Here is a 23,161-nt window from a genome sequence, read left to right on the forward strand (position 1 = left end):
GCTCGCGCGCCCGTCAGCAGCTCTCGCACCGCCCCGCGATGCTGGGGGAAGTCTCGCCGCGCGCCGCTCCTCTCGCGGGAGCAGGCGGCCAAGATGGCGGCGGAGCCGGGCCGCTGAGCGGGCCGCCGCGGGCTCCTGGGTGCCGCGGGCTCGGGGCGTTGGCGGCGGGCGATGCCGGCGGGACGGGACTGGCCGCCGCGGCTCTGAGCGCCTCCTCCCGGCGGCCGCGGCGAGCCTCCCCGGCGCGGCCCCGCCGCCCGCGATGACCGGAGAGAAGCTGCGCTCGCTGCGCAGGGACCACAAGCCCAGCAAGGAGGACGGGGACCTGCTGGGGCCCGGCGAGGAGGAGGCGGCCGCCGCGCCCGGGGGCCTCTTCACCGGCGGGCGCGGGAGCGGCGGCAAGGGCGGCCGCGCCGGGGGCCACCGCATCTTCAGCAACCACCACCACCGGGCGCAGCTCAAGGGGGGGCCGGCGGGCGGCGGGACGGGCCCGGCCGCCGAGCCCGACAAGTGCCCGGCGCACTTCCCCGTGCACGAGTGCGTCTTCAAGGGGGACGTGAGGCGGCTCTCAGCCCTCATCCGCACGCAGGGCATCGGCCAGAAGGACAGTCACGGTGAGCGCCCGCCCGGCTCCCCTCCCCGGCCGTTCTCCCGGAAAAGGGCGAGAGACGCGCTGGCTTGTGCCGGCGCGCCTGGGTCAGGCGGGTGTTTTGGGGTGGGAGCGGTCTGAAAGACCCCTGGTCGAGCTCCCAGTTACCAATCCCTTCCCTTTTAGCTTGTGTGAGTTGGGGTTTTTTTCGCTTCAGCTGCCACGTTTTGGAGGGTTTCGTCAGGCTTTTGTACCGCAAACTGTTCTCTCGTTTCTACTCGGCACAAGTTCTTGTGTCTCTTCTTTCTTTCTTTCTTTTTTTTTTTAACCTTTGTGTTTGTCTTTCCTGAGAGGTGACTAGTTAATGGTGGTGGAAATTACGATGGCATCTCTCCACAAAATAGCATGACTCTGCCTCATCTAGCCAATATTTATTGGAATTTTCTTAATATGCATGAGAACATTAGTCATTTTTATAGTCAGGTAAAGAGGAAGCTCTTCCGGCATACCAAGCATTGCTTCATTTCACTTCAAAGTGCTTTGTTTATGTTTTGAACTGTCACCGGTTCACTTTTGGAGATGGCAGGATTTAGGGGGCACTCAGGATGCATTCCTTGGCTGTTGGTGGGGTTATTTTTAATTTTTACCTGAACTGAAAAAAAACTCTTTCTGAGGTGCTTCAGTTCTGGAATTTGAAAGAGCAGGTATCTTATTGTTTGTCCCTCTGGAAGGTTGATTCAGACATGGATGCAACAGTAGCAGTGTTAGAAATGTGATCCTGATCTTATATTATAATGTATAAATACTTAAAAACTTGCTAGAGTATTTAATTCAGGGAATATTCTACATGTTCAAAAAACAAATTAGCCTATCAAGTTACCTTAAAAGTTTCATTTGTGGTTAGTTTTTATAGATAAGTTTCCTGCCTTTTTCAAGAATAACACAATCTATTCCTGTTGGAGAATATAAGTTATATAGTATGTGGTATTTGGACAAGCTATGATTAAGGGATGATGATCTTCCTGATTAGGGTTAACTTTGTTTTACTTGTGTAAAACAAAAAGAAATATTAAGATAGAGCGATCCTTGGGATCAGTACAATAGGAGGAATAACATAACTTGGAATTTTAAATCATATCCCTCATAATCGCTGGCATTTTGAAACATAAACTAGCATGTAATGTTAGAGTAACTTCTAGTTTCTCAGTTAGGGTGGGCAGTAGTGTTTCTTACAACTGTTACAACATTTTCCTAAGTAGTGTATTCTCAATATAGCTGTATTTATCATGTAATCTTCATTGAAGATGTTGCTGCAAAGACTGGTAGAATGAAAGCAACAGGCTCAAAGAATTTTTCTTCTCTCTTTTTCTTCTACTGATTTCTCCTCTCCAACCCCTCATCAAATAACTCATCATAAGATTACTATCTTTACTTTTATGGCACTTCCTGACTCATCTTTAACTTGCCACAAATACTAATACAATGATTGATATATATACGTTTTTCAGATGAACACCTTTCTACGTTCTCATTGCTGTTTAGAGTAGAAAAACTAAAACTATGGGGATTTCTGTCTCATCTTCCTCCAGATTCTTACTTTAAGTGTTGCTTTGCACTTACTTTTTTTTCAAGAAATCCTTGATGTCTTGATATATCAAAGGCCTGACCAGCATTAGCTTATAATTACTTTGTGTCATGTTTCTGCCTGAATCCTTCTGTCACTTGTTTACTCGATGAATTTATGAGTTGTTTGGGGTACGTGACTTCAGTTTATATTTAAAAATAAGGTGGAAGAATCCTATTGCATGATAAGGAAGTGACTGAAAGGAAAGAACTCTTTAGAAAAAACTGTTGTTTGTAATTCAGTCCCATTTTTAGTGTGTGTTTAAGTCCTAAAAAGCCAAACCCTACAGAATATTAAACCCATGATGTTTTGATGAAACAAACAGTTGCTATGTTTGAAAATTTGAGTGCAGCCTGCCTAACTTTGAGCTCCGTTTAGAGAGTAAGGCCAGTATCGTTATTCCAAATTGAGAAACTTGTACGTGTTTACATTAGCATTTTTTTATTGCAGTTATTGCAGTAAAAATAAAAACATATTTTAAAATTAACAATATCCTGTGATGTTCCGGAACAGGCAAATCTTTTTACTGAGTTACTCTCAGGAAACAGACTGAGCCTCCTCATAGGTGTGCCAAAAATCTATGCATACCTACGTGTATAAATTTTAATCTTTTATTAAGGAAGTGCTCTATTTTGTACAAACAATTCTTGTTTACATATCTTGGATATACACCTGCATGATTTTAGGCACCATTGTATCAGTACCGTCTTAGAACAAGACCCTATAGTTTACGTAGCTTAAACTTGGGGAGTGGAATTATAAATGCTTATTTTCCAACACTATCAATATCAAAATAAATAGTCTTCAGGTACAAGGGATACGTTAGATAGGTTTATATGGTGAATCAAGCAGAGTTACTGCCAAAACGGAAATCTCAATGAGAATGAATATACCTGCAACTGTTCAGGTATATGCGCGTTCATATTGTAGCTCAGTGTCTAAAAGTGATCATATCAAACATATTATCATGTAGGTGATTAAGTTGTGTTGAAGTAATCAAAACTACGTGTCAGCCACTCATTATAAAAGATACTGTGAATAATTACTGCTCTCCTATGTAGGTAAACCACATAGTTTTATGTTTGCAGTCTTCCATCTTTTACCAGCAATTGTCTTGTGTAAAGCTGCTTATTTTCATGGTATCTGAGGTATTCAATGAACTAAAGCAAAAGCCACAACAGCAAACCTTAAGTTGTTAAAACGGTCTATACAGCTGAAAGGAGTGAAACAGTCCTTTGCCACCCTCTTTCTTACCTTCCCTAACAGAAAGACTGATTGGGGTTAAAGTTCACCATTTTTCTCCCCTCAGATTAATTTTATTCTTGAGCAGTTTCACAGTCTAATTCTAGAATTATTCTATATGTTGTTGGTAGTAAATGTTCTGGAGAAACCCTAGCTCTTCTTGCCATGAATAAGCACTTGAATGTGGTTAGTATTTTAAGATCTCTGGAACTTGAGGTTGTAGGGTGATTGAATTGCAGTGAAACAATTCCCTTTGGATACAGTGGATACTGGTACTTATTAGTGAGTCTGGGACTTCTACCACCATATTTTGAGATCCCCAGCTCTCACAAAGAAGTAGAAGCCAACTTGTTTCATTGTGCTTGCCAGATAGCCAGACTTCTCAGAAGTACAGGAAGTCTTTGGTTGCTGCCTATTTCAGATCCTGATACGTGCTGCTGCTGAGTGGTGAAGGCCTGCAGTTTTTGCTATCTGGGAAACTCTGATAGCACTGGTCTTATCTTCTTCATGGCACTTGCCTTCTCTCAGTCTTCCTGGGCAGAGTGAAAGTTTGTCTCTTCTTAAGATGAGGTAAAGGAAGGTCTTTCTGCTTGAACAGCTCTTCCCTTACTGCTGGTGGAAGGAAAGAAGTTGAGGACTGTGTGGAGGTGTTTTGCAAACTGAGACTCTCATGGACCACCACTGCACCCCAGTTTCTTCGTTTTGTGACATAAATCATATGCAGATTGGGCAGTTTGTTTTAATAAATCAGACTTAAATTTGCTGCTGATAAAACTTGCTCTGTTTGGACCAAAGAGCATCAAGACCGCTGTGGATTTATCAGATTTCAGGAACGCTGAGGTGATTAGTGATGGAACTGGGCAAAATCCTGTTCCATGTTTGATTTCTGATGTGCCAAAGCTGGTTATATCTCTCAGTATTTGTTGAGGTTGTTATCCTTTGGAGAGAGGGTGCAGGAGCGACAGGTCTGTTTGGTTGACAGGCCAGGATCAACAAATTATACTTGGGCACTAACTTCCCATGGAAGTACTTTCTGTAAGGTAGCAATGTAATTTTGATAAAATAAAAATGCATAGGAGATGTGGTTCTTACAAGATTTAGTTTACTATATATATTTCTAGGAATGATCCATCTGTGCCACCACATTCCAGTCTTCTCTCTAAAGAGACCATATAGTGTTGTGTCTGTGCTCCCCGAGTTTGGTTGTTCTGGGTAGCAGTTATGATGTGTGATAAAAAAATAGGCTTCACTAGTCAGGTAGCTGGGAATGTTACACAGTGTTTCTTTCAAAGTTGTCTAATGTCTCTTTCCTATGTTTGCCTTACCTCTCTTTCTTCTTCCCCTTCCCTAAAGTCTTTTTCCTAATACACCTGTTAGTGACTCCTCTCCCTTTGGTACATCAGCTGATGTCTATTTTATGACACTAATGTCCGTTAATCCTCAGGAATCTACAGATTACCACGTGTTTACTGGCTTAAAAAGCCAGTGAGAAGGATGTTCCTTCTTGTTCTGGATTAGGGGGGAAATACCTCCTCTTCCTCCACCCCTGTCCCACAGGAAAGGGAAATATAGAGCTGGAATTCTCACAATCTGCTGTTCCTGGGGTTGGTGTGGGGCGCAAGAGGTTTTCTGTCAATTTATGACCGAGTTTAAGCTTTGCCTGCTTCTGACAGTTTAGGAGAAAACAGTATTTGTTTTTCTTTTTCTTTCCATTCCCTCCTTCCAGTTACACTTTTCAACTTCCTTGTAAATTTTTTTTCTTCAGTACTTTATTGTAATTTCATATGCTCTTCCTCCTCTTCACCTTGTCTGTTTTATCCCATTTTCCTGTATAATTTTTGAATTGCACACTTTTTGGTGTGTAGATTATTTTAGCATGAAAGAAAATTCTCTGTTAGAAGAGATCTCTGGAGGTAGTCTAGTCCAGCCTACTGCTCAAAGCAGAGAGAACATCAAAGTTAGATCAGGTTGCCCACAACCTTGTCCAGAGGAGTTCTGAAATGATGTGTGTTGTTACACAACTGATTTATCAGTTACACAACTGATTTATCAGTTCCCATTTATCACCTGAATGAAATTGGTCAAAATTCTCAGGAAAACTGTGAAGTGTCTGGTTGGCTTTCATTTTGTTTCTTGCCACTATGCCAAGCTGTCATAGATACTGGAGCTGTCTGTCTCCAGACTGGAAAGAGATCTGTTTTATTCAGTGTTTGAAAGGTATTCTTTTTATTTATTTATTTTAAGGCTAATTAATTTAAGAGAAAACATAACATCTAGTGATTTTTTTTACCTGTTAAAATACCTGATCAGATGAGTAAAATGTTCACCCCTATCTTGCATAATTTCAGTTCTCTGAGTATGTGTTTTGGCTCATTCTCAAGTTTGTTCCTCAATAACATCATTAATTTAGTGACTTAACAAACAAGAATGTTTGCATCCAATACTCTAAATTATGCTTTGGCTTGTAGAAATTACAAAATCTATTAACAAAAAAATGGAGGTTAGCTTAGTTAGAGTGTGCGTAATGAATGAGGATGTAACCTGAAATGTTGCTAGTGACCTACAAGAAGAATAATTAGTACTATGTTTTGAATAACTAATTAAAAAGCATTTAGGAACTCTGCCTTTGACTGCTGGCCTATCTTCATCAGAGATTTCATGATACTATACTGTGTTGGTAATGACTTTGTATAACAAAATTGATGAATGTTTAGGACTATGTCTTTTAGGTTTGTAGTGAAATGACATCAGCCTTTGCATGTAGCAATACTCATTACTAAAGTGATACTGTAAAATACCCTTAAAATCTAATGTATTTATTATAATTGCAAAAATTGGTTACCAGCAATTTTTCTGTTAATTTCACTGAGAAAGTGTTAACATATAAATACAGAGTAATATAGTTAAATGGAAGAATTGTGTCCATGAGCTACATAAACAATGTGTCAGAATTCTATTAGCACCATTAATCCAGAAAAATAACTGCAATTTATGATTCGTATTTAAGAACAGAACTACAAAATGTCTTACACATAGCCAGGAAAACAGCAATATGTTTATATTTCTGCTAAGAATCTTGGGTGCTTCTTTTTTCTTTTTTCTTTTTTTTTTCTTTTTTTCTTTTCTTTTCTTTTTCTTTTTTTTTTTTTTTTTTTTAACATGGCATTATAATGACTAGAATACTTCTTTGTAGCAAAGATTGGTCTGTTATTTCATAACCTGCCCAATGCTGCACTAGTAAAAATTTTGTACGGAATCTTTGAAAAATTAATAAAATATGCTCTTAAAATTTTAATTGGAATCACATCTTTGAGTAACTGTTACCCTAGATCTGTCATTCCTTATAAAATATCAGACTTTTCCAACCATAAAAGTAGCAGTTTGTTATTGCTTTCTTGAAAATATAACTGGACCTCTTTTTTTAGCTGGAATAAGTTTCAAGATACAAATATACAAGCTTTGTCTATGAAATGTACTTCAGGTGAATCTGTCTTAAAAAGTACAATCTGAAGACTGTACTAGGACTTCTTTAAAAAATATAACTCATATTTTAGTGTGAGCCTTTTTTAGGTCACAGTAACTGAATTTTCTTAATATATGAGATTTGAGGTGTGTGTGCAAATTCCTGAAGGAATTGCAATGATTTCTATTACGTTGAATCTAATATATTTTTTTATTATTATTATTTTAGGAAACACTCCTTTACATCTTGCTGTGATGTTGGGTCATAAAGGTTGGTAAACCCATCAATTCTACTCGTTTTTAAATTATCCTGAAGATTTAGGGGAGAGAGGAAGAAAATTTTTCTAGTTTTGCTGAATGTGATCTTGTGTTTCAAAGTAGTTCAGAGGTGAATGGGTTTTCTGAGAATAAGAGGCAACAAAGATTTGGAAAAGTTTGAGAAGAAATCAGGCTATTTCATAGGGTAAAATCAAGGAGACAGATAGTAAATGGGGTAGGGTAGAAAGACTCAATATGAGGAAAGAATTTTAACAGTTGGACTCCTTTATAAGCCAAGAACAAGAACAGTGGGTGGATCCAGCTTCTCTCTATTTTTACAGAGCTAGAAGGAAACTGAGGAACTTGGAAGATCATAGAAGATTGAGAAACAAGAAACAACTCTAAGCAACAGAGGCAAGCATAGGCACGCCTGCTTCCTCTTTGATGTCCAAACAGCTGAAGTGGAGGGATATACTCAGTATGTGTAGGCAAGGGACTTGATCCAGGCAGACCTCTATTGTAATCTGCAATTAATGCATGGTACGGAAGACTTATTAATTTCTATTGTGTGACGATACCCCTTTCCATCTCCAGCACTTATTCTCATTATTAGTGTCATCATGCTTGTTCCTGAATTGCTCAGTAGAGGTCTTGAGCAACCCTTCTTGCTTTTTTTCAGAGATGTGAATCAGAATAATATTCTCCAGTATAAAGAGACTCATTGTGAATGGAAATATGATTGCTCACCTGCTTTTTCACTGTCTTTAATTCACTTGGTTCAGTTCCTGACCAACTGCCTGGCTGTTCCTTGATGTTTCAAGACTCACTGCTCTGTGTGGAGCATAGAACAGCCTACAGGTCTGTGCTGCCTGTCAATTCATGATGGCTGTCACCTTCCTAGATAACCTTTGGGGATATTTAAAGTAGAATTTCAAGGTGCAGGATGGAAATTTCAATTTCCAACATTTGTCAAGACTGAGAAGAAACATAAAGTATCATTATTCAGTTTCCATGATAGAAGTTTGTTTGTCCCTCCCACACTGTGGAAACAAGAAAAAGAATACTTTGCTTCCATTAAGTCATGTGAGCCCTGCACCTGGTACATCTCACTACTCAACAACAGAGCTATTGTTAACTGAAACACCTGGCTGCTTTTGGTGAGAGAAATGCAGGAAATGCAAGGAGAAGTTGTTTTAGGACATTTTGGTAATAGCTTTGAAGTGATCCAAGATAATTGAGAATAACAGTGGGGAATAGTTTTGAAGGAGAAAGGAGGAGAGGTTGCTCTCCAGATGTAGAGTCACTCAAGCTTACTGGGATCTGCTAATAACTGGTCTAATGTGTGACCCTTCTTAAACAATACAAAACAAAAGACATGCAGAAATTCTTTGGGACAGTGATGAAGAAAGTGTTTTACAAGTGCCTGTTAACATTCACGTATTGCAGTTGTTCTCTAAATTCTGAGAAATGATACCTTTTCAGAACTGCTGTTTTCCAGTCAGTGTACTAGGCTAGAGGCTTAGGACAACAGAGGAAACCAGATGGAGGAGCCTTGCTTAAACTTGTCAACCTCAAATAAGGCATTTTTCTCTACAGGAGAGTTAGTAGTTACAAAGCTAAAAATTTATACATTTTCAAGCTATGATGATCACAGTCGTGTATATGAATTCTTATGTATTGTGCCTTATTGCACTGTTTGTTTCAAGCCTTGGCTTGTCTCAGGATCACTAGTTAATGTTTATAGGCCTTGCACTCTTGCTAAAGTAAGGTTTGTGGGCTGCTTTGTTTTGCTTTATTAAAAGGTGATAAGCTGTCCTGAGGAGGTGTTTTCCACATAACATGGTATGATGCTTTTGTAGTTAGAAATACAGATAACCAGTTTTTGATCAAAGATGCTTCTTCTAATAACACTGATACTTTAATTCAGTACAGTTGAATCCTTACTCTAAGTCTGTTTTAAAATTTATTTGGCCATTTCAGCTCCAGGATAAAAAGCCCACTCTGTCTCACTGCTGACAAATTCCTCACCTGTAGTTTTACAACAATGGATGGAGCCTGCAGACTGCTAGATACTGCTGACAACTTTAACACTCTGCCAAGTGTTACACAAGTGGCACAAGTTAACACTGTGCCAAGTGAAATATAGAGTGAATTTACATCCTGTTTAACTAAAAATCTGGCTAAAAAATGCAAGCTCATTTTCTTGTTCAATTTAAAATGTTGTTATTGTGCTAGGTAATATTTAAGCAGCCATAAAAATACCTTTGTATGATTTCTGGCAAAATAGTTAAAGCTTTTGTTTATTTACTGCAGAAGATAGCATATTCACTGCTGAAGTATTTCTTCCTTTTCCAAACACTGTGCTTAGCACTGACTCATGATTGTTGCATCTTGAATGACTGGTACAGTTTCCTGGAACACCTACAGTAAGAGAAAAAAAATCCAGGAAGTTCCTCTATAGTTCCTGCCTATCCTATTCATAACAAGACATTTGTTCAGGCTACAGCTCCAGCTTGATAGATTTTAATGATACATAGTGAGGAAAATAGTTAGAAACTAAAGAACTGTTTAAAGTGAGGACAGCATATTCAAAGCTGAAATTGAAACACAAGAATTATTCTCCTCTTAATTTTAAGCTCTATTTGTTGTTCCATCATCTTCTTTCTCCTTTCTTTCAGAGAAGCAAATTCAGGTTGAGTTGTGGCTACCCTAGGAACTTGCACAGTTTTTCTCAGGTGCTGACATTGTTTGTCAGCACAATGTGTGCATGTGAACAGCAGGAATAGCATTGATACATACTGTTGCTGATGCTGCTGACAAAAGGTGTAGTGTATTGCAGGTTTACTTCTGTATCCATGGAGCACAGGCCCACAAGTGATAAAGAGAGCACTGATAATACAGCGTATCCATGTTGTTAGTCCTAGCTAGAGTTACTGTAACATGTTGTGCAATGCATGATGTTGCTGTGAGATGCTATAGTGTGTAGGGATGTACCTGAGTTTGTGTTACTGTGACAGCTTCCTCTCTCTCTCCATTACCCAGTGTTCTCAAAACTTATCTAAAATCTATGCCTCTATGTAGGTTTATAGCAAACAGGTTCGCTGTTGACATTTACAGGGAAAGGGGGGAACACTGCACAACTTTCAAGTGTGGAAGACTATTAAGTGTGTCCTGATTCAGGGCTTTGTCCATGAAGTCAAGCGAACCAAAGTAACCTGAAATGTTATTATGTGTCTCTGTGTGCATACCCACATGCATACAAATATGCCTTTATTAAAAAGCAAAACACAGAAACCAGAAGGGTGATACTTTTGTATGTATGTAAGCAAAGGTTGGTCATTAGCTATGCTTTTAAAGCTAATATTAAACAGCAAGGTTCTACAGATGCTTAATTTTTTGTGTGACGCTTGAGATTAAGACTCCAGATGTTGTGTTTTAATAATCTGTTTTATATATTGATTATCCACTGCTTTTTCTTCATTGAAAAAAATATCATTTTCTTTATTATGGTATTACTATACAAAATTCATGTTGTTTACTGTAACTAAATATTACTACTTGCTCTGTTACAGAATGTGCCCACTTGCTTTTAGCCCATAATGCTCCAGTAAAGGTGAAAAATGCTCAGGGATGGAGCCCTCTTGCAGAAGCCATCAGCTATGGAGACAGACAAATGAGTAAGAATCTCTACTTCTCAATTAATCAAAGGGGATGTCTCATGCAGATAAGGAAAACAAAATATTTCGATTTTTTAAATATAATATCTCAATTTTAGTTGTTTGAAGAGTTTATTTTGACCAGTTGAACTTTTTTTAATATCTAGATATAATGTGACAGGCTCTACTCATGTCAGTTTCCTAATATTGATAGGAAAGAAATTATGTTCAGATAAATAATTTTAAACAATTAAGATTATGCTTATAAATTATTGTAAAAGCTGTAAATGATCATTCTGTATTTAAAAGCAGAGTTACAAGGTGGAAATGGATTTTAGTTGTATAGAATCATCCAATTGGAGCGCCTTTGTGTATAGTAGTATATGTATAACATTTGATGTAACAATTGGCAATGAGAGGTTGCTTTTATGTTTCATCTCAGCAGGCCAGCAGATAATAATAATGATTCAAGTGAATTACTTACACACTTCAGATCTAAAGTAGTAAAAGGAAAGATTATTGTACTGCAGCTTATTAGTGGATGGTGATAGTATTTGGTTTTACTGTGTCCTGTAGTAGAAAACTTATCATTTAGGTTTATTACATATTAATGTACTGGCAATGTTCTACAAGTGAGCTCCTCACTGCTGAAGAATTGTCTCTGTGGGAGTAAATGCTAACCAGTGTGTAGGCTCATGTTCAGTAGTACAAGTGTGTGTGTAAATGTTTGCTAATTTGGATATAAAAATATATCTTGGCACGTATATATCATATCTCTATATATTTTTATATTATAATTATATTTTTATATGTAAATATAACTGATGCTTTTCTTCCTGCTGAGATACTGGTAGTTCATGCAAAATTATTATATCTTGAAGTGAATTTCTCTAAAGACTACAATGTTACATTTGCATATGCTTTTCAATTTTCATAAAGATTTGTAAAATAGTGAGACTATCCTGAAGTTACAAAACAAATAGAATATTCTTATAGTTAATGTCTGTTTAGTTACAGCACTCCTAAGGAAGCTTAAGCAGCAGTCCAGGGAAAGTGTTGAAGAAAAGCGACCTCGATTATTAAAAGCCCTGAAAGAGGTATGTTGCGTTGGCAAAAATAGATTGTGGTGGAAAACAATGGCTTATGTTCACTTAGTATGGATGCTCTAGAAAAACTCCTTAAAAAAAAAAAAAAGAAAAATAAAAAAAAAAAGAAAAGTTTTTACAGACCTTTTTGCTCTTAGTAGCATTTTTAGCTTACAGTGTCCATTTTAAGAGGTCGTAGACTTGTATGTATTTTTAAGATAATATTTCCTTTCCTTTTCTAGAAATTCAGATAGATAGTAGGGTATACTTAGGACAGACCTGTTAATCTTCTTTGCAATCTAAAAGTTAACATGCTTTTACTCTGTACTTCATTAGGATTTTTAAGACTTCCTTAAATCTTTGGTTTCGTTTATCAGCTATCATAAATGGCACTGGTTTTTAATGCTTAGTGATGAAAGATTTTTAATTTAGTTCTCCATCTACATGCAGCAGCCAATTCCTTTTGAGCTCAGTAAAACATTCCTCAGTGCTGGGAAACTAAGAAGAAAGTCAGTTTGCGCAGTTGAGAGACTGCTGGTAATGTGCTAAAACTGGTTGTAAAAAACAGATGTTATGTTTCCCTTTAGATGAGGTGCGCTGATCCTTCCTACAAACCCTTTCATATATTCACTTGAGTAGAAAACAAACCGTGGATCTTAAGTTCATTAAACTATATATCTGAAAACTTGAGCTCAATTTTGTCAATTATAAGCTCTACCACCTTTCACACGTTTTTCATCGACCTGCTGTCTGGTCTAGCAGGGAACAATGTTTTCAGTTTTAATGTGAGAGCAAGCAGTTGGGGACTTTAACTCAGCCTTGCTGAAACTGCTCTGCTGTTTCTTGTTCTACTGGTTCAAGACCTGGCTTATAGTTTTGCACTTACATGGAGTGGAAGCATATGGCTACCTCAGTGTATTACCAGCATTTGATTTTATTCAAGTTATCCATTACTTTACTTTTGATTCTTGTACAATTTAAGGGAATTGGCTGTCATGTGTTTATAGAAATAGAGGAATTTTTGTGTAAGTACGTAAGCATGTTTCCAGAAAATAAATTGAAATTTATATATGTTAGTACTAGTAGCCAAAACTTGATTCTCATTACAGTCAGAACATATAATTCCATGTGATTAGATGTGATGAATCAAAGTGAGCCAAGAGCTCAATACATCTGCTTAAACAGGTATCGTTTGTTTATAATCCATAGTTTAATATTTGTGTAAATTATTATTTGAAACAAAAGATCTCTAAAAATGGATGCTTCAAATGGCTGACATAATTTCTTCATTGTTAATTCTACCATAGATTGAAGCTTCAGAAATGTTTAATTTTAGTATTGTTAAAGTAATAACTCCAGAAGAAAGTTTTCATTGTTGAATCTATTTTAGTTCATCAAAATTTCTGCCTTTCAGCAAAGCTTACGGTTGTCGTTTTGACTAGAAAGTATACTAACACAGTCTTGTTTTCATCTCAGCTAGGTGACTTCTATCTAGAGCTTCACTGGGATTTTCAAAGTTGGGGTAAGAAACTGCATATTCCTTTTCATAGAGATAACATAATTGGTCTTCAACATTTGTTCTCTGAGACTTCTTTTTTTTTTCTAGTTTGCACAATGTAAAATTTATGATCCCATTCTCAAGATATATATAAGGAAAGGACAGAGCTTTTTCACTCAATTGTTTTTGGATATTCATTTTTGGATCTGAACACTCTTCTGTAATCTAATGGAATATTGGGGCATGGGAACAAGCTGTTGTTTACTTTAAAAATTGGTTATTTTAATAGTAAATTATTAAAAAGCTGTTGTGTAGTCATTTGGTGTCACTATAGAGCAGTGGTTTGAATAGATTAGCTGAATTTTTTATGGTATTTAACTTGAAGTTCAACCTTCCTGTGAGAACTTGGCTTTTGGTTAAGTGCAGCCATTTAGTATGTTCTTCAAACCTTAGCTTCATGTTAGTATGGATTTTATATGACAGTATAATTGATATCATTAATAATCTGGTCAAATGCATTAAGTATTTCTTCAATTTCCACCTCCTCCCATCTTAGAAGAAAAATCTAAGCAAACTAGCAGAAATTTGTTAACAATGGTCAGTGTATCTGAATACTTCAAAATATCATACTAATTTTTTTATTACTGTTTGGAACTGAAGTGGGTAATTTTTTTTTTATTAATATAGTCTAATTATTTGGTGTGATATGTACCTCTTCGAGTATTCAGAGGAGGAATGAGCAGCTGGGGGGAAAAAAAAATAAGAGACAAACATAGAATAAGACATGGTTTAGTGATGGTGCTACAACCTGACTTAGAGTATTATGGTGGCAGTCAGACACTGCATAGAAAAAGTGCCAGAAGTAAAATGAAATCTTAAGGTTTCTCTTCTCCAGCAGTCTCATTGTACAATAAAGCACACCTCTCTTGACATGGTTTAGTTTTTTATATAGTTTAATTTCTTGAAGAAAAAGATGGGCATTGTCTTTTGTGCTGATTATTGCTCCTTTAGGCTAATTGCATTTTACAGGTGTTCTCAATTATTTGTAGTGCTATTTGAAGAAAAATGTTGAAATGGCACAATACTTTGTTGTTTTTATTGCTATAAAATAAGTAGTGCTTTTTAAAATGAGGGCAGTTGCTGTCTCATATATCCAGGTCATGATACTGTACTGACTCACAGTACTGCTGGTGGTTTAATGCTTGCTTCAGGTTTCAAGCCTAGTACATTGGATTGTTTTCTCCTTGTGGGTGTTTGATATAGTTGTAATTGTAGCTAGGCTTTCAGTCAGTATCAAGTCATAGGATTAAAACTTAAAGCAGCTGAAATACAACTTACTGGAAGTTACAAATGATGATGTTGCTGTAGCTGAGGACATTTAAAGTTTTATCCTGATGCTGAAGGTATCTGTACAATCCCAAATCAATTTTGCAGTTATTAAATAGAAAAAATGATGTTCTTCCATTGCATTTGTATTGAGATTATGATAGAAAATGATGTTTCATTTCTATTAAAATGCATCAAGATGCAAACTGAGTGTAGTTTCAATAGAAGTATTTTCCAAAAGAACCTCTTGGTATTATAATATTCTAATTATAGCATCTCTCCCCTGCATCTAGTGCCTTTACTTTCCCGAATTCTGCCTTCTGATGCATGTAAAATACACAAGCAAGGTATAAATATCAGGTAAGTAGTAATTTACGGTGTGTAATATGTAAAGTCATAAATAACTGCATGTTGTGAGAACACTGGATTTGAGTATGCTCTGAAAGAAATAAGTGAGGAGTCTGCAAATGTCTGGGAAACAGTATTGTGTTGGTACATAGGTGTTCAGAGGCAGGGAAGGTTTTGAACCACCATTATCTTTTTTGCATATTGCTTGGTCAAAAATTCTCATTCTTATATAACAGAACAATGTTTTAAGTAAATGAGCTCAAGCTCCAGAAACTAACCTCTAAAACAAGTTTTATATTAATTTCCATTAAACTGAAAAGGTTTAATTTCTAATATTTTTTTTTTTAACATTTAGTTTTTCTCTGTGGCAGTGAATAAAACCCATAAGAAGGACTTTCAGTTGAGGAGTTCTAAATGTATCTTTCATCAAAAAAGACTTATCAGGATGCAACGTTTATTGGAAACACTGAAAAATGTTCTTAAAAGGAAATATGCTTTGACAGTGTGTGTTAAACTGCTTCTATATTGATATCAAATGACAGAGCTGAGCAATTAGCTGAGTTAGTTTTGTAAACAGAATGGCTTTGAAATATTTAAGAATTTCTGAATTAGTATATACCTGCTTGCTTATTGGGATATTCTTTTCCTTTCGTATCTACTGAAGTTAGTTATATTGGTTAGTTATAGATAAACTGACTTAAGAAAACCATGGTAGATGATGCAGACACTCAACAGAACAATATTATTAAAACTTATCTTTATCAAATTGAATTTTGCTTTATTTCCTGAGTCACTTAAAATATAAAACACGAGTATTTCTACCATATGTGGCTGTATGTACTATACATGATTAGCTGACAAAAGCAAATTTGTAACAGAAGAATTTAAAATAAGCAAGCTTTCTCTATGTTGTGACAAAATATTGCTGCTCCAAACTCTGCAGTTAAAAAAAAAAAAAAAAAAGTGGTATAGTTTCACTTTTTAGTACTTAAATCCTGTGATATTCACAAACTTGGAGTGTTTCGAGCACTTTTTCCAAGCTAAGCTTTTTAATTAGTTCAGATGGGATTTTTTTTTTTTTGGATTCAAGTGTCTCTTCTATTTAGGTTCCAAAATTAAAAAATTAAGATCATTATTCAGTAGAAACTTCTGTTCCTATTAAAGCTTTTAGCATAGAAATGTGAACTGATTTTTAGGTCAGATCTCAGCCTGAGATTCCCCCTGCCCCGAGTTTCTTCTGTCTTATTTTTGGGTTGTGCAACATTGCTTAAACAGCTGGGAGTTATATGACTGACTGGACGTAGCTACAGATTCTTTCTTGAATTTCAAGACCAATATATGATAAGCTCTAAGCAATAGCCACTTAGAGCTGAAGTGGTCACTAAATTCATGTTCTTTAACTGTTTTTTTCCTGAAAAAGTAAATATGCTAGCAATAATGCACATGAATTGCTAGGGAGATCTTTGTCCTTGGCTCCATCTTTTAATTCTTAAGGTCAGTTGAATTGTTTCTTTTTGTTGGTGAGGAAAAAAATAGAAACAGTCTAATTAAAATGCAGCAAAACAAAATTCAGTGTTTTTCTTAGCCATCTTCATAATTTGGGACACATCTTAATGTTTTTGTCATTGGTGACTTCTTCTGGAAGAGGATGCTGATCACATGGAGTAGTTATATTTCTCAGGAGGAAGCACATGCTGATTGTATAAATTCTGTCACTTATGCTAGGAGTTTTGAAATAAAAATAAACTTCTTGTTCAATAAGTTTTTAGTTATGATGTATATACATTATGGAGGAAAATATTTAAATTTTCCTATGAACATAGCATTAAAATAACTTGGAATTAGTCTATAATTATAAACGTATAATGTGAAACCTATTAGTTGTAAATACCTATTTTTTTTATTTCTGCATTTAGAATTCCTTTATGCAATGTGCTATGAAAACTTGGACCTTCATATATTTAATTATGGCAAAAATACTTCTACATGCAATTGGAACTCCTTAGTGTATTGTAATGTTCACGAGTAACTATTTTTAAAGTATTGGTGGTCTTTCACAGGCTGGACACAACTCTCATAGATTTTACTGACATGAAGTGCCAACGAGGGGATTTAAGCTTCATTTTTAATGGTGATGCAGCACCCTCTGAATCTTTTGTAGTTTTAGACAATGAACAAAAAGTTTATCAGCGAATACATCATGAGGTAAGGAGCTGCATGAATATATGATGTGAAATACCTGAAGATTTTTCTATCTGAAGTCTGATGAATCAATTTATTAAACAAAATGTGCCTCAGAAAAATCCAACTCTAAAGAAATGCAAACCAAAGAACTTTTTGTTTAGTAATATAACTTAAGGTCTATTAGTGGCATAAATTTTTCTCACTGAAAGAGTGCTTTTTGAATACAGATATATCTTTTTTAAAAAAAAGCTTAAAATATGGAGCAATTAGAAAATATTATATCATTTTGAGTAAACAAATGTATTTTAAATTATGAAGCATGCTACTTTTAATCTTTCCAAGGGACTTAATTCAGGTGTCATCAGGTAGGTTTTCAAACTTAGTAGCCACGCTTTTGCGCTTGGTTAGTCACTCTGTGGCCAGTTTAGTTGTTAACAATACAAAGACCGTGAATCATTGGACACCTTGTGTTTAGACAAGTTCTTTTAATTATAGCTCTATCTGCCACTTAAGTATATGGATCTTGACCTATTTAAGAGGTGTGGCTGCTGAACTTCTGGATAAATTACACTTAGATGCTTTATTTACAGTAATATTTAAGATGGAACTATTTGGTAATGATTTGGTCAGAGGTTTTGTAAATCTGGTTAAAAATTCAGGAAATACTAATTCTGGTAACGTTTAAAAGGAAAATTTTTTTTTTTTAATAAGAAATATTAAGTTCTGTTCTGTATTTGGGAATTTTTCTCTAGGAATCAGAGATGGAAACAGAAGAGGAGGTAGACATTTTGATGAGCAGTGATATTTACTCAGCAACATTATCAACCAAATCAATTACCTTCACACGTGCCCAAACGGGATGGCTTTTTCGAGAAGACAAAACAGTAAGCTGGAAGGAGATTTCATATGCTGATACTACTGGAGTCAGAATAGTTCAGACAGTGTTATGGCAATGTGGTTGGGAAGAAATAAGGAGAAAAAGAGTAAGGTATTCATTTCCCAGAAGGGGTGGGAAAATTGCTTACTCTCCACCCTGTTGTCAATGCTTTGATCACATAGAATGTATATGATAACAGTATGTTATACTAGGCTACCTTCATAAGAAAATGGTAGCTTGGAAAGAGATCACAAAAAGTAGCTGCTGGAGAAAATGAATAGGTTGTACTGAAAATGACTTAATTCTAGGATAATGTAGCCTATGCATATATATATATACAGAATCCTCACTCTAAGTCTTGGAATGTAAGCTCTTACATCAGTGAAATGAAGGAAAAAGCACAAAAAGGTGTTCTGGGAATGGTATCCTTTAAAGCCAAATAGTCAATGTTTTCTTTCCATTTGAGGTGTATGTTCTCAGCTGTGAAAAAAATGAGAAATAATTACCCATACATCTTGTTTAGGTGGGAAAATGCTCTCTTGGGATTAGCTGTGGATGGGTTTTGTTTTCATCTGAATCCAATATGTAGTGCCATTCATCAGATTTTTTTTCTGCTAAGATAATGTTTTAGAATGTTTTCCTTTTAAGAAATACGAAGTCTGCGTTCTTGATATGTAAAATACTGCCTGCGTAAATTATCATTTAACGCAACTTGCTGTTGAAGATTTCCTTTGGCCACTCTTAAATGAATTCTTTAACAGTCTCTTCTGAGTTAGATGTTTCATGTGAATGGAAATTTTATTCTGGGTGAAATTTTTGTTTGTGCTGTATTTAAATTATTGGGCATGTACGCTGATATGGCACTGAAGTGTTTTTTGTGTGTGTGTATTTATATGTATATAAAAATAAAATATAAAATATGTATATGAATTTAAAAGGCCTTATTTTGTCTTTGTGATTTGTTAACGTCAAGTTTCTTTCTTGCAGGAAAGAGTAGGAAGCTTTTTGGCAGATTTCTACCTGGTTAATGGACTCGTATTAGAATCAAGGAAAAGAAGAGAACATCTCAGTGAGGAGGATATTCTTCGAAATAAAGCTATCATGGAGAGTCTGAGTAAAGGTGGCAATTTAATGGAACAAAATTTTGAGGTACATTTAAGTTGCTCTTTACAACATGCTGATTTTTGCGTGAGAGAATAAACTTTCACCCTAGTCAATTAGCAAAATTTATGTCATATTTTTGCTCTGTTGTTTTAACTTTAAAATAATAGATCTAACCTAGGAACATGATCAGTGCAATCTGTTTGTGTATTAGCCTGATTAGTGCACACATTGAGGAATTTCTTTGATTATTTTTAATGTTTCAGTCTTAACTATGGCTCTTAGTAAAAGATGTTTTTAGCTGTGGCAATTCACTTAAATTTCTCTTAGACCAAATGGTTTAGAGTGCCCTTCTGATTCCCTTCTCAATCATGTTTTCCATTACAATTCATTAGAACACTTTAAGCCTGTTGTTGTCACCATAAATTGGAAACCAGAATGAGCCAAACATTATCTAGGAATGTGTATACAGCCTTTTAAAAATGATTAATTCATTCCTACATTAGTTTGTGCTTTGCTACTTGTCATTCAGATAGTTTAATTAAGTGATGCATTAAAGCAGCCAACTGCTGTATAAAATGGTGTGAGGCCTAATGTCTAAATGAAGAGCAAAGAAAGAACAGGAAATGGAGAGGCATAGTGAAGTACCAGTTGCACGATGAACTGAACACATTGTTGCTCTTCAAAGAATTGAGCTACAGTTTTATCTTTTGAATGGTAGAACTTTGAAAGACAATAGGAGAAGGTAAATAGCCAAGACTTCTTTTTCTTAACAGCCCGTGAGACGGCAGTCACTTACTCCACCATCACCCAATACAATTACATGGGAGGAGTATATTTCTGCTGAAAACGGAAAGTAAGTATTTTTGGTTTGACATGACCTTCTATAGACAGCTTTAGATTATTAATATATGTTTTAATCTCGTCTAGTTTGTGTGTGCTTTTTGTTACGGTTTTCTGGGGACAGAGGAACATTGTTTTTGATCTCTTAAATGTTTTTTTTTATTCTTTAGTAGACTAGTTGGAAATCTGACATCTATATTGATAGATAGTATTATTGCAGCAATTGATAATAGAAATATCAGACAAGAATATACCTGATACCTATAGCTTGCAATTTAAACACTTTGAAAAGATTCACATCTATTTAAGCTGGCATTTTTTAAGGAAGATTTTCTGTCAAACTCCTTGCTGTAATTCATTAATCTTTACTTATGATGGTAATAAATGATTGCATTGACCATGTTTAAAATGAGGATAAAAGTGTGTGATTTGATGATCCTCTGGCCATGTACAAAAATGAATGCTTCTGGAATATAATGATATATGTATAACTGCTAATCATAGAACCAGGAAGGTTGGAAGGGACCTCTGGAGATCATCTAGTCCAACCTCCCCGCTCAAACAGGGTCACCTAGAGCATGCTAGACAGGGTTGCGTCCAGGTGGGCCTTGAAGATCTCCAGAGAAGGACACTCCACAACCTCTCTGGACAACCTGTTCCAGTGCTCCGTCACTCTCACAGGGAAGAAATTCCCCCTCACGCTCAGGCAGAACTTCCTGTGCTTCAATTTCTGCCCATTGCCTCTTGGCCTGTCACAGGGGACACCTGAAAAGAGTTTGCCCCCGTCCCCTTGACACCCTCCCTTCAGGTACTTGTACACATTGATAAGATCCCCCCGCAGTCTTCTCTTCCCCAGGCTGAAGAGGCCCAGCTCTCGCAGCCGTTCCTCACAGGGCAGATGCTCCAGCCCTCGGATCATCCTCGTAGCCCTACGCTGGGCTCTCTCCAGTAGCTCCATGTCTCTCTTGTACTGGGGAGCCCAGAACTGGACACAGTTGTGTCAAGTTAGCCAGATCTTTGCAAGAAAGACTGTCTGTCTAACTAGGTAGTGAACAGGTATAATTAACTTTCATTTAGCATGCCTTCATTTGTAGAAGATTCAAGCAGTTAAGCTTATTTTCTAGGACTGAATGCTGCCTAGCTATTGAATGTAGAAGGATCCAAAAGTGTACTGAGTGCATCACAGAAATAGCAATAATAAAAGTCCTTTCTTCACAGAGGTTATAGATTGTCCTGTAGTCAGATGTTACCAGTGAAGATATTACAGTACAGGCTTACTAAAAAGGCACATGAAGATTGTTGTTTTGTTTTTTTGTTTTAACTTTTTGTTAAACTTGTTAAACAAACTTTGTTTAACAAACAGTTAACTTTGTTAACTTTTGTATTTGAGGCAGTGGAATAAGTATTCAAACAGAATATATAGATTATGCTTGAACAGTTATTGGTATTGGGACAAAATTATGCAAGTGTATTAGGTTTTGTTTTGTTTAATGTTCTAATTAACTGAAGGCAGTTCAATGGAACATCTAGTTTTATCAGTGGAGGAAGAGATCTGTTACCTTATGTCTTATCCTCTTCTATTACAGAGTTGTTTCTTGTCCTGTGTTTTCCAGTATTGTCTTCTAGTGACAATAGAATAACTTTTCTGCCTTCCTTGAGATTGTTTCGTAGTCTAGGCTGAGTGCAAGATTAACTTTCTTCTAGTTCAGCTTAATACTTCGTTCACCTGTAGTATAATATACACTATCACATATCTATACCATGTTAATTCACTTCTGACACCACTGGAAATATATTCCTAGGTAATTGCCATGTGTCTTTGTAGTGTTTGTTAGTATAACATTAATGTGGAATTAGTTTGAATATTTTTGCCTTTTCCTTAATTAATTTTGTCTTGTCTGCAGGTTTACCAGAACTTGTAGTAATCTAAATTGCAGGGGCTACCATTTCCTCTGTTACTATGCATAGCTTTTGTTTAAAACTATTTCCTTTACTGTAGGAGTTCTTTACTGACTTTTTTTTCAGATCTAATTCTTTCTTCCTTCCTTTAAAATCAAGGTTCCACTGACTTTATTTTTCTCTTCTCCCCTCTCCTTCAAAGAGCTCCTCATCTGGGTAGAGAACTGGTCTGCAAAGAAAGCAAGAAAACCTTTAAAGCCACAATAGCTATGAGCCAGGAGTTTCCCTTAGGAATTGAATCGTGAGTTAAAATCATTATCTGGAAGTGTTGTTTGTGTATAGTAAATGTATTAATGTATTTATGAACTGTAACATTTTTCATATTTTCAGATTTGGGACTTTGGCAGTTCAAAAACATAAAGTTGTGTTGTAAAGCAAGACACTGTTAAAATTGGAGACCTCAGTGCTGATGTGCCTGTTACTGCAAGAGCCACATATTAATCTTGCTTGATAAGACCAGAGATTTGACTAGGTTTATCATTAGCTTCTCGTGATGATAATGTGCTTAATCCTGTACAGGATACTAGAACATCTTTGCCCACAGCAAGTATTAGCACACAATTATGTTCTCTAAACTAAGACAAAACCATGTGTCGTGTTCTTTTTACACAGGAAGGAGGTTTGGAGAAGTGAGTGTGATACTAATGCTTTGGCTTTTTGTAAACCATGAGGACAAGAAACAAATGCCTTCATGTTATTTGTATGTATATAATAAAGCATTACAGATCACTAGGAAGCAAATGTGACAGTGCTGGTATTGAAGTTCTAAGAATGTATATTAAAATGATACAATTTTTCAACTCTATTGCCTAGCTCCTTTGGGTCATTTTCATCTTCTCTGAAGGGAAAAGTAAGCTTCTGAAACAAGAATTTATAACGAAATCCATTCTTTTTTTCAGATTATTGAATGTTTTAGAAGTAATTGCACCCTTCAAGCACTTTAACAAACTTAGAGAATTTGTTCAAATGAAGCTTCCACCAGGCTTTCCTGTAAAATTAGGTAAGGTGACTCCTACAACTTTAGTGGGTTTATATTTCCAGAGTTTGTGTGCATATAGTATGTTTAAAAATTCTGTTAAGTTTTAGAAAAGAACTGTCTCTCCTTAACG

At 36.3% G+C, this 23,161-nt stretch overlaps 1 protein-coding gene across 2 annotated transcripts in view; it reads left to right on the forward strand.

Annotated features, from left to right (window-relative positions):
* The first annotated feature begins 173 nt into the window (after positions 1-173).
* ANKRD13C (ankyrin repeat domain 13C) overlaps positions 174-23,161 on the forward strand; it is a 29,299-nt gene continuing 6,311 nt past the window's right edge. Inside the window, exons 1-12 of one of the 2 annotated variants that reach the window (XM_062581675.1) lie at positions 174-614; positions 7,147-7,188; positions 10,748-10,852; positions 11,843-11,928; positions 13,393-13,438; positions 15,034-15,100; positions 17,149-17,293; positions 18,025-18,156; positions 19,137-19,298; positions 20,027-20,106; positions 22,195-22,293; positions 22,952-23,052. In XM_062581675.1, coding sequence (XP_062437659.1) covers positions 263-614; positions 7,147-7,188; positions 10,748-10,852; positions 11,843-11,928; positions 13,393-13,438; positions 15,034-15,100; positions 17,149-17,293; positions 18,025-18,156; positions 19,137-19,298; positions 20,027-20,106; positions 22,195-22,293; positions 22,952-23,052 — 1,417 coding nt within the window. In that variant the 5' untranslated portion in view covers positions 174-262. Of the gene's footprint in view, positions 615-7,146; positions 7,189-10,747; positions 10,853-11,842; positions 11,929-13,392; positions 13,439-15,033; positions 15,101-17,148; positions 17,294-18,024; positions 18,157-19,136; positions 19,299-20,026; positions 20,107-22,194; positions 22,294-22,382; positions 22,504-22,951; positions 23,053-23,161 lie in introns of those variants that run through there. The other variant, XM_062581676.1, reaches the window with a different exon arrangement.

Source organism: Rhea pennata, chromosome 8, assembly GCF_028389875.1.
Source record: "Rhea pennata isolate bPtePen1 chromosome 8, bPtePen1.pri, whole genome shotgun sequence".
Lineage (NCBI taxonomy): Eukaryota > Metazoa > Chordata > Aves > Rheiformes > Rheidae > Rhea > Rhea pennata.